This window comes from Acomys russatus, chromosome 5 (genome assembly GCF_903995435.1).
Source record: "Acomys russatus chromosome 5, mAcoRus1.1, whole genome shotgun sequence".
Classification (NCBI taxonomy): domain Eukaryota; kingdom Metazoa; phylum Chordata; class Mammalia; order Rodentia; family Muridae; genus Acomys; species Acomys russatus.
Window position 1 is genome coordinate 67,701,653 of NC_067141.1, and position 12,392 is coordinate 67,714,044.

General features: G+C 41.4%; 1 protein-coding gene across 1 annotated transcript in view; it reads left to right on the plus strand.

The window, feature by feature from the left end:
* Sorcs3 (sortilin related VPS10 domain containing receptor 3) overlaps positions 1-12,392 on the plus strand; it is a 623,313-nt gene that overhangs the window by 570,730 nt on the left and 40,191 nt on the right. Inside the window, exons 16-17 of the mRNA XM_051146759.1 lie at positions 965-1,098; positions 11,109-11,222. Coding sequence (XP_051002716.1) covers positions 965-1,098; positions 11,109-11,222 — 248 coding nt within the window. The remainder of the gene's footprint in view (positions 1-964; positions 1,099-11,108; positions 11,223-12,392) is intronic.

The following is a 12,392-nucleotide window of genomic DNA, read 5'->3' on the forward strand; positions in this document are numbered from 1 at the left end:
GAAGTTTTCTCTGATCTGATTTTCTTGGGAAAGTGAGGTAGTGCGTCATTTGAACATGTGGGTGTAACTATGAGCAAAAATAATTGTACATACCCAGGACCAACAGGGGTAGATAGCATACATTCCAAAATTTGATGTACTTATTAGGTCACTGAACTTCTAGGAGGAAAAGATATGGTAATGACTTAGGGTGTCAGAGCCATTAACAAAGAAGTCTGTACCAGGCAGTGAGGAGGCCTCCTATATTATAGTCATCTGCCTTGCCATTGTAGAAGGTGTGAGCATGTCTCAAGACAGCTTGGAATAAGGGCCCTAAAGTACCAGAAAAGGAATGCTAAGAAAAGATGCATGGTGGATGGGTCTAGTGATGGCAGATATTTATCATGCAATATAGGTAGACTTCTCCATTCTTCTCAACCCTATGTCCTTGGATTTTATATCACCAATTTCTATTCTTTTTGCCCTTTTCTATGAGTTAGGACTTTAGTTTAATCACTTGTCAGAGCAAAAGGGGGAGCAGATGGCGAAGAATGAAAGAGAGGAGAGGGAGGGGTTATACTTATGAGGTTAACCTCAAGTTCACTGTGAAGATAATATAAACAATAAAAGCAGTATACCAGAAGTTGTATGATCATTACTTTAGTTGCTAAAGCCACTTGGATAATGGCATGCTGGTCTGGAGAGCCTGAAGTCCTGTGTTCTCTACAAAGTTGGAGAAAAAACAGTAGTACAGAGACATTACTGATAAGATGAATAGAGGGGTGGATCTGGGCCAGCCAGCCATAGTGGTCCTTTCATGTGGTCATAAAAGATGAGCACTTTCATCCTTGAAACTCCTGCATGGTTACTGAAAAAAATGAGATTGCTACATTGAATACTAAAGGCCAGTGCTTTTGTGCCCAGTTGGTTTATTTCACCTCCTGTGTGTTTTATTGCCTGTCTCACTATGGACTTTCTCTTTGAGGGAGAGCCTTGTGTCATGGGGGAAAGGAAAATATTCAAGAAGCGCAAGCCAGGTGCTCAGTGTGCCCTTGGCAGAGGCTACTCTGGATCGGTGGTATCAGAACCCTGTGTCTGTGCTGACTGGGACTTCGAATGGTGAGTCCTTTGAAATTTCATCTTCAGTTCCAACCAGGTATTTACCTCCTTGTGGGTGGTGGTGGTGGTGGTGAAGGTGGCGTTAGTAGAGGCAAGTTAGACCCAGGTGCGGGATGTGCTCTATGGTCCTAGTTGCTGGAGCAGACAGGAAGTCTGCCTCACCTGAAAGTGAGGGTGAGGCGCATTGGTGGGGAATCCCAGTGCTGTCTGAGAAGCAGTTCCTCAGGGTCTTTCATTATCTTCTCATCTCCAGTGAGTAGCTGTAGTCCTGGAGGAGTCGGGATGCGATGCGTCCTGACGATGCTTAAAGAGTTACTATCCTAGGCAGTTGCCTTCATGCATGTTCTCACAAATGGTACCCTATGTGTTAGTATACTGTCATCATTTCTTCTTATCTTTATTTTTAACCTACCTATAATATTTGTACATATTTATAAGCCAGCACAATAATTTCTGCACATATAGCACTGTGAAATGATCAAATCAATGCAATTAGCATTTCTTTTGTATATATTTTATTAACTTATTCATATTACATCTCAATTGCATTTCTATCTGCTCAAAATCGGTCAGTTCTTTGTGTTGGAAATCTTCGGACTCTTTCAGTTGTAGACTACAGTTCTGCCTCTAATGACAATGAAACACTGCAACTTATAATTAGAATTCTGATATCTGATATTTCCTACAGTTGAAGAGTCCCAAATGTGAACATTTCTTACCTCCAGTGTCAATTTCATTCTCCTCCGAGATAAGTCTGTTTGATACATCTGGTTTTCTAAGAGAGATGGCATAGCAAGTGTGCCTGAAGAACCCTTTTTACTAGAAGATAGTCCTGGCCCAGTTTCTCCAGTTTCAACCAAATACAGAGCTGCACTCCCCCCCACACACACACATGTGAACAGTGGCTCCGATAAAGTCCTAGGAGGCATTTGTTTCTCTTCTCCCTACCTTCAGGTCCAGGCCTTGATGAAGCCCTTTTAGGTTCTCCCTCCAAACCATGCTGTCCATAAAAGCACTTCCATCCATCCATCCAGCTGTTATTATCACTCCAAGTGTATACTAACTCCCTCACTCCACACCACCCTAAAATCCCACATGTATGTCTACAGTCCTAACTACTGGACCAGGTAATTCTTTTTTAAATTTCCAAATCAGATCTTATTACTCCTATGCCTAAGATAACTTGATGGATTTATCTCTCCCATAAGGTACTGCGCTGTTGTGGGCACTGGCCAGTATCCTTTTCTATCCCATTTATTTTTTATTGTTCTTCCTTCATTTGCTATATTACAGCCATACTCTGAGCTGCAATAATTAATCCAAGCTCATTCCTAGGAAAAGGAATGAAGTACACAACAGTTTCCTCTGAGTTTCATCATGGCTGTCACCTTTTTATCACTCATGTGTCTTCGAAACTTTTAGCTTCTTAGAACTACTGAAGACACAGGTCTCGTGTGTATACCCTGGTGCTCTCTAGCACACGGTCCTGCCTCTGTTCTGTTAGAATTCACCCTATGAAGTCATTATGCTTTTGGATATTTTGTTTTCATCTGTCTGTCCCCTGTGGAAGGCAAGTGCTGTGAACGCAGGAGCTTTAGAGTTCCCTCACTGTGCAAGTCCCACTGCCGACTCCACGGGAAACATTCAGTAAAGAGTTCTGACTCTTAAGAGAGTCAGTTCTGGGAATCTATGGCTATCCGTTTGGTCCCAGCTAGATGCGTGCTTCCTATGTATCCAGTCAGAAGGTCAACTTCCATTTGGTAATTTATAATGATAGTCCCGGGTTAGTGGAAACAGCTAATGGCTCAAGCATCATCCGTAGACAAGGAAGGAGATGGGCAGAGGCAGAGCTGTGTTTGGATTGCCTGGTACAGAGTATCAAAGTGTGTTTCAGTGTACCGGGCACCTAGCCCTGCACAGCAGCCTTTCCTCTCCCTTCTCCATGGTACCTAGTTGTGGATAGGCCAAAGTTACTTGTGTACAGTTATCATGCCTGTTCTCTGTCCATCCTTTATTCTTTGATAACCTGGCTTCAGCAAAACTTATTAAAGTGAGATGTACCAAATGGAATTTAAATTTCAACAGCAGGGTGTTTTTTTTATGTTAGAAGATCTTTTGAAAGCAAAACTATTGTCACAGCTGGGACAAATATTTTTAATTGTGAACCACAGGCCAGTGTGCAATCATATCAAGAAGCTGTATTATTCTCCTTAGAAATATAAGGTGTATATTGTATTTTCTGCTTTTCTCACGGCTGTGACAAAATGCCAGAAAAAGACAACTTAAAGGAAAAATTCGTAATTAGGGTTTGCGGTTTGAGAGCCTCTAGTCCATCGTGGCAGCAGGAATATGCACGGGGACTTTGAAAATGGGAGGGCAAGAAGCAGACAGCACACAGGAAGTCAGGCTAGGCTATAACATTCTTAAAGCCTACCCCTAGTGACTCACCTTCTCCATGGAAGGTACACTTTTTAAAGTTTCCACTGTCTGACAAAACACTGCTACTAGCATGGAACCAAATGTTCAAACCGATGTGCCTAGGAGGGGCATTCATGTTCAAACCACAAAAAAAAAAAAAAAAAAAAAAAAAAAAAAAAAATCCCAGAGTGCCTTGCATCCTTGTCCCGACTGACCCATGGAGGTCCACGGCCTTTGAGTATGCCATGCCACATTACAGATTCTGTTGTGTGTCCTTGAGCCAAAACAGTCTTTTACTCATTGCTAGGAGGACTCACAAGTAAGAAGAAAAAGAGACTATAAAGGAATATTTCTTTCCTTAACCTATTCTATTTACTGGTCTGTATAAAAAAAAAAAAAAAAAATCCCAACACTTGCATTCACAGGTTTTTATTCTGGGAAATTTTCTTAATTTCTGTGTCTTTACTTCCTTAGCTGTGATATAAAAATACATAACACATATCTCATCAAGTCCTAGGGAGAAGTAAATGAATTGGTAAATGAATGAAGGTGGGTCTTTAATATAGATAAGGCACTTATCCAAGTTGTGTATGGCATAAGCCTACAACACGTGGTAGCTGCTGCTGCTGCTGAGGTTGTGAGTTTGTACCTCAGAGTTACGTGAGCCCCATAGGGCTCGTACATTCAAGTAATCTCTGTTTTCAAAGTTGTACCTTTGGGTGCTATGCAACTATTTTAATGCTAGTAACAATACTTAAAGTGTTTTTGAGCCCCTCTTTGGGGACTGCTGTCAGAATCTCAGTAAAAATGGTTAATAGGAAGAGGAGGGAACCCTTTGCTGCATTCTGTGGGTCTTTCCTTTGTGCTGCCAGAGATGTCAAGACACTGATGTCAGGATCCTGACCATCGCCATTCCAATGAGAAGCACATAAGCAGTTTGTTCATAAGTCACCTAACCATAGTTACATAAGTGGTGGAGGAGAATTGAGGTTCAAATGCAGGCATGGCTAAATTTTAGCTTGTTGCTTCTATGTCATCTATTGCTCAGGAAACCTAACAGGTCTTATTATTTGAGATTTCTTTTATGTTTCAGATGGAATAAGATCTCTACATTTAGTTCCTTTGAAATTAAGACTCATCTGCAGATGACCCAGGGTGCTGCTTTAAGTGAAATTTAATATAGACTATTTCATTAACTCCAGAGACAATTTCAAATAAAGAAATTTTTACCATTACTAGTGGAATTGTAATAGGTATATAGTCTCTAAGAAGAAATTATGGATTTTTAGAAATAAGGTATTAGATGTTTGCATTTTTATTATCAGTCATACCTTATATTAAAAAGAAGGCAGAAAACACTTGCGATTAATGTAGGGTTAGACAAAAGAAGAAGCCTGGTCTCACTGCCTGGCCACCATGAGAATATCAACAGCAGCAGAGGTCATGTGACCCAATGGTGTGCTTTTGCTGCTTCTGAGTGTAGAAGCAGCAGTTGTTGATGACAATTCCCGGCTTATTAGCAGTGCATTTAGGGTAAATGTTTGAAATTGTTCTCAATTATCTGTATTGAATTTAAAGCTTTCAGGGCTGAGAGAGAAGGCCCAGCAGTTAAGGCATTGGTTGTTCTTGCAGAGGACTGGGGTTCAGTTCCCAGCATCGACATAATGATATACAAGCATCTATAACTCCAGATTCATGGCAACTGATGCCCTCTTCTCACCTCAACCAGCACTAGGTGTATACATAGGGCATATGCATAAGTGCAGACAAAGCACTCACTCATGAAATAAAATAAATAGACTTGTTAAAAGTAAAATAAAATACAGTTTTTCATCAAATGTAGTTTGTGTCTTGGTCTTTAGTGTTAATCTTGGAAACTAGTATCTGAGCAACATGTCCTAGCCTGTGGTCCTCTCTTGGGAGTTCCCTATTCAGTCAGTTCTAGCCATTAGCATACACATTACACTTAGGTGTGACCCTAAGCCGAAGAAGGGCTGCTTCTCTGGTTGCCTCAGACAAAGCCCAAGGCTCAGAGAGCAGCAGAAAGTATATAACTTACTTTAGTACTTTTGGGAAGGTTGTAGACTGGGAGCAGTCTGTTTAGTACCCCCATATGGTGAGAGCTAAAGGGCACACAGCCTGGGTTCACAAGGGGAAGGTAATTTTGCTTAAAGGGAGAAATGTATTGAGCCTCAGACGTATATACCTGTAGAACAAAGTTTAGGTTAAAACAGTGTAAACATCATACAAGGATTGGGATTTCTACTTAGGAGCCTAAAAGATTCTCAGCCCAAGCTTGCTGGAAAGAGCTACTCTAAAACAACTGCCTCCAGGGCACTGTTGAAAAGGAAGTCCCACTGAGAAGAAAGCCAAGGTTCCCAATAACGAGTCAGCTGCTGAGAGGGGCTTGCTCTAACTCCCTGGCAGGGCCCAGGAGAGGCTAGCCCTCTGGGAAAGGGAGGTACTTGCCCGTGGTAAAATAAGAAGCAGCTGCCCTTTTCTTTTTCTTTTTTTATTAATTTATTCATATTACATCGCAATTGTTAGCCCATCCCTTCTATCCTCCCATTCCTCCCTCCCTCCCGCTACCTCCCTACTCCCTTCCCCTATGTATGTGACTGAGGGGGACCTCCTCCCCCTAATGTGCTCTTAGGGTATTGAGTCTCTTCTTGGTAACTTGCTATCCTTCCTCTGAGTGCCACCAGGCCTCCCCATCCAGGGGACGTGGTCAGAGATGGGGCACCAGAGTTTGTGTGAAAGTCAGATCTCCTTCTCCACTCAATGGTGGAGAATGTCCTGTCCATCGGCTAGTCTGGGTAGGGGTTCGAAGTTTACTGCCTATATTTTCCTTGGCTGGTGCCATAGTTTGAGGAGGACCCCAGGACCCAGATCTGCCTGTCATAAAGTTCCTCACTCAGAAGCAAAAAGAGTTAAATGGTATATACTCACTTATATCAAGACACTAGTCCAAGGGGTATGTCCCATGAAAAACTTTACTTACCAGGAAAGTGGGTCAGAGGGGAGGACATCCTATTGAGACTTTAGGTGAGATAAGCATGGAAGAATGAGGAAATAGAAGGATCCAGAGGGTCCGGCTGCCCTTTTCTTACTCACTCCTTTTGCTCATTCAACAGTAACCTTAGCTGAGTAGCTGTTATATACCCCAGTGTTGCAAAAGTCTTTTACATGAATAATCTTAATTTCTCATCTAGTCCTTGGAAGAATTAGGCATTTTATATATGGAAATGGACACAAAGAGAGCTTCATTCACTCAACATAATAATATTCTAATTTCCTGGGTCTAAGATATAGAATATCATAGTGGTTTCTTCCATTTTCATTATGGAGTCATGATAGGGTGAGATTATCCAGTAGAGATGCAAAAGACACAGGGAAAAGGATTGTGGGATGACACACATATAATTTCAGGTGTACCTATAGTCCAGTCAGCCTTTGGTTTTATGTATAAAGAACATAAGTGAGCATGTATTATTTTTTTGACAGTGGACAAACTAACATATAAACAAGACATTAAATAATGTATCAGTAAGAATTACTGCACCAAAGACAAACTAAAACAAAAATAATGTAATAAAGTATTGAGTTTTATGATCCGGTACTGAGTCCATTATGGCAGCCACAAGTCACATGTGATTGCTTGCGGTAAAATTAAATTAAATTAAATTAAATTAAATTAAATTAAATTAAATGCAAGTCCTTAGTTGCACCAGCTACTGGTCACCATGGTGTAGCATATCTATCTAAAATAGTCCACTGTAGACAGTTCTGTGAGACAGAGTTGGCTTTACATGGGTGGAGAGCTGGTTAGAGCAAAGAGACCATAGAATAAATAGATTGCATTTTATCATAGACGATTTCATCCAGGGAGTGGTAATGGAGCTTACCAATTAATTAAATAAAATAAACATATCTTTTGGGAAGTGGGCAACAGAGTACCTTAAACAGAGCAGATATATAAGCAAGCTGTTATTAGGGAGAAGGCTAAGGCAGATGGCTACAGTGGGATTAGCTCAGAAGTGCTTAAGGCGTTATTGTCAAGTTTTCTCAGTACTATTTGGCTAACATATAATGGCCTCTTTTTCTATGGCTGCATTTGGGTTCATGCTGTGCCCACTGAGGATGATAACTATTACACTATGGTAACTGCTTCTGTTTTGTGTGTGCTCTCACTGTGCCTGAAAAGATCCACCTGACCCCAAGCCCACCCTGATCCACTCTTAAAATGGGATCAAAGCACCTGTCAGGCCTGTGTCCCGCAATCTCAGATGCTAGGTGCAAAGGCAGAGGGAGAGTGGGGTCAGAGATACTCTACTGGCCTGTACCTGGCCTGACACTCATGTAGGTTTCGTGGGAGGAGACCCCGGGCTTCCTGACTGGTGGAGAGTTTCAGAACGGGACTAGAAAGACAGTTCAGCAGTTAGGAACATACACTGGTCTTGCAGAGGAGGTGGGCTTAGTCCCTAGCATCAACATTGCATGGCACACAACCACAGCTTCAGGGTATTGAATGTCTCCACGGGAGCTTGCACTCATGTGTGCTCATGCATGTCCGTGCGCGCGTGTGCACGCACACACACACACACACACACATTTTATTGTCTAAATTATCCTTGCTATTCTCCTTCTGAATCTGAGGCTTTTTCTTTGGGGAATGGGTTGGCAGTGGACCATATACATATTCTTGGAAATGGACAGATTTTTCCATAAACAGGTAGATATTCTACGGCTTCTGTAATCAAGCAACACACAGGGTGAATTATGTCTTGAAGTGAACTGCCTGTGTGTGTGTGTGGAATCCGGCAGCATACTTCCCTGAGGCAAGCCAGATTTTCTGGTGTATTCTGTTCAGATCGCACAAGTCGGCAGTTCCCACCTTTTGCCAGGAAGCTACAGAAGCAGGAGGCTGTTTGTTTGTTTAGGTTCTGTGGACTCATGAGCTGGGAGGGAAGCTGGACAGTGTGAGAGCGTTTAATATGCATTTAGCAGAAATTAATGAAGAAGTCCACAGCTTGGAGGCAGCCAGTTTTTGGTTAGTGTTGTTAAATATTAATGAGGTGCTTTTGCTCTTTGGGGCAGAGCAGCACGGTTGATGCACCTTTTTTAATTACCGCAGCGCTAACAGGTAGCCGAGCTGAACAGAACTGCTGAAGACGGCTACAGTTTGCAAAAAGCCTTGAAAACATGTCTGCCCTCCCCACGGCTGCTTGAAAAAAAGCATCCTTCCTTTGCAGATTCCCAACATTGTCCAGGGTCAGCAGGACTGGTCAACAGGTTCATCTCATAAAGCCATAGGGGAATTTTCTAGAAGCGGTATACGCATACCACAGTCCAGCGTTTCCATGCATAAATAATGCTTGAAATTCGATGTTCAATGGCGTGCTGACAAATGTTTAACTCTTTGGGAACAAACTCTGAATGCTGTACATGTTTCCACAATGGTCGATTTCAGCATTAACCTAACGAATGAAGAACTGATAATAAGAGACAGCAGCCCCACTTTATATAGTATTCCTAACAGGCAGAAACATGTATGTAAAAGACCTCAAGAACATAAACAATATAACAATATTCACATGCAATTCAACATATGTTTTAAGTAGTAACATATATATATATATATATAATAAGTTGTAGTTATATGATACGAAAATACAGTAAACAGTAGAAAATTATGTTTTGTGTATTTATTGACTTTTAAATATAATTTGTGTGAAGAAATGTCATGTGTTTTAATTTTTAATAGTGGCTTTAAAAACTGTTAATTACCTTGCAAAATTCCCCAAATTTTAAGAGTCAGATCTCATGGACTATTATAAGGTACTCTGAATCCAGGTGAACTATGGGCCATTAGCTCCCCACTTATAGATCAGACCCTTGGTAAAGGATTCACCCGGCGTAGATGTCTGTTTCAATTTTCTTCCTTCCAGCTGCATGGAAGCATGGTTGTTCCAAAGCTGATTTTGAGTTCCGCCTTTCCATTGATTGGCAGCTCTGTGCACATCCAGTCCACTCATCTCCTGAGCATTTGGAGATGCTTGCCACAGTTCACCTTAGTGGCAACATAGCCTCACAGCTGAGTGAATTCATGCAGTGGTTGCACTAAAACACGGTCCCTCTAGTCACCTCCATTGAATTGTATCTATTTCTGCAAGAAATCAATAACAAATATATTAGCCATTTCTGTTTCCAACGTGTGATAGCCCCCCAAATTGCATACAGTGAACTCCAGATACATTCATCATTCATATAACCTATTTATTAGAGAAAGAAGGAAGATGCCAAAACACAATGTGTGGCGGGGGGGGGGGGTATAGTAAGCCACACCCAGAGCATAACATGCATAAAGTGGGCTAAAAGGTTGGCTAGAAGTAGTCTGGGCTTCCAATGTAGATAGCAATGTACATGACCTGTTCTATCAGTCAATGCGTCTTTATGCTGTGTTAGGTTTGGAGTGTGAGACACAGCCTCAAAGAACGGAAAAAACAATACAGGGCAGGTCTTGTCACATTCTTTTGATGGGTCATGACATACGGTGACTGATGCATGAGGCATGGTTGCCTTTGTATACCTGTCATCTTTCCATTTTTGTTCTGCATTCACTCATGTAATTTCCCAGCATTTCAAAGGAATTTCACAAATTCTTAGTTCAAAGACTGTGGAAGAAGAAAAAGAAAATACATAAATGCAGCACAGAAAGTGACCTGCCTGCCCCCATCCCTGCCCCCTGTGCTTCCCCAACACTCAGTGGGTGGATACTCAGATTCTGAGGTTGTGCTGTCTGGGTTGCAGGATTCTCTTGACATTGAACTTGGAAGCGTGGACTAAGAGAGGGTGCTCTTAGTGAGCTCTGGCTGCTTCTAAGAGCGTAATCCCCTCCACCCATTTATTACTCTTATATTTTGACATTTACACATCTGAAAATCTTATGAAACTCCACAAAGGAGGGGCTTGCTATTCGGCGTCAGATGCTGTGGCTGTGGTCCTGTAGAAGCATGGAAAAGAACTCTAGTTTTATTTTAAACATGTATAGGTCTCCTATCTAATAATGAGAAACTTGAATTCCTGTGGACATACATGTGACTATAATCAAACACCCCACACACAAGCTTGAAAGCAGCTGAAGTTAATGTAAGCATGTATATAAATTCTATAAAATTAATTTTCAGACAGTACATATTGAATCATTACATAGGAATGTATCTTGACCTTTAAATAAATCTTCCTTGTTGCCACTTTTTTAATTAGTTCTGTATTTCAAAGTATTATTTTAAATACATAGTGCCTCACTATTCTCACTCCAAGCTTGTCACATATTTGAACTCATGTACTTTCTAGTCTGATTTTTTTTTGATAATCTGTTTTTCTTTCTAGACTATATAACTCTAAATGATGAGACCACGTCTAAAAGCATACTGCTCTTTAAGACAAGGGTATTTGCCTCACTAGGGCTAATTAAAACAGTGAGTTAAGACTTTGGGGAGGAAGTGGAGCATATGTATAGTTAAGTTTGCCTTTGGGTGTTTTAACAGTTCCTTACACATATCACTCTACCATGTTTACTTTCTTGACAGTGACTATGGCTATGAGAGACATGGTGAGAGCCAGTGTGTCCCAGCTTTCTGGTACAACCCAGCTTCCCCCTCAAAGGACTGCAGCCTTGGTCAAAGCTACCTTAACAGCACTGGGTAAGTCAAATACCTGAAGGACCTCCATTCCTCATCCATTCCCAATGGTGAAATGAAATGAGGTGTATCTTCACTGAAAAAGATAAGTGTAGGTAGGGTAAGTTTGTGTTGAGGGGATTCTGAGGGAAACTGTGAAAGTGTTCAGCCAAGGATAGCTTGTTTAGAAACCACCAGAAGAAAGTATCAGGCAGGACATACTCTTTACAGTTGGCCTCTAGAAAACTATAGTTGTTGGTTAGTTAAAACCTCCCTCGAATGCCTTACTTTTTTGGGCTTTACCTGAAGTAAATTGATTTAAGTAATTTGTAGATGTGACAGTGCTCCCTATGGGAATCAATGGGAATTCTCAAAAGTTAAACACGTGATACATCAAACAAAAACTTACAAGTGCCATCCTAGATACTTCTGGAATAAGAAGACCAAGGATGTTTTTTATTCTATCACAGTCCACTTAGTTATCCTCAGACACTTGGCAAAAGTTTTCTTGGAGATGCGGTGTTTCACCCTTTTCGTTACTACTTCTGTGACTCAGGAGAAATCTAAAGAGTGCACAAATGGGACCATGACACACTTGTTACATTTTGATGCATCTTATTGTTATCTGAAGTTCTGTGAGTCAGTGTCTGACTTGGGACATCTGGAGTGAAGTTGGTTTCTTCTTCTGTAACAATTCTCCACACGGGGTGGGGAGGTTACGGGTGTTCTAGACCACTCTGAGAGGGGCAAGACAGTGAGTGTCTGGACTGCGCTCCCATCTGTGCCAGTGTTTCTTCTACCATTGTAGCCATGCTGTCCAGCTTCATTTACTTTGACCTTGTATGGTTGCAGAGAGTCTTAGGTAGTATCTAAATAGTAGCCGTCTGTTAGGGGAGCATAAACATCATCAAGGCATGGGTGCTCATGTAGTCTGAAATACTCTAAAATCGTGATCTTTTTATTTTAAATATTTGATTCCGGGGGGGAGCACTTATTCTTAGATCCCAGGCGCTTTACTGTAGTGTTTTTGCAGGGATATGGTTTAGAGATTTAAATCATCCAATGCAGATTGAACAGTTTGAAGTTACTGAGCTGGACTGTGAGAGAGCAGAAGGAGATCATAGCGGTCGCACGGAGTCATCTGCAACAGCCAGCCTCTATCCTCAGCATCCTCTGGAAACCACTCAGAATGAA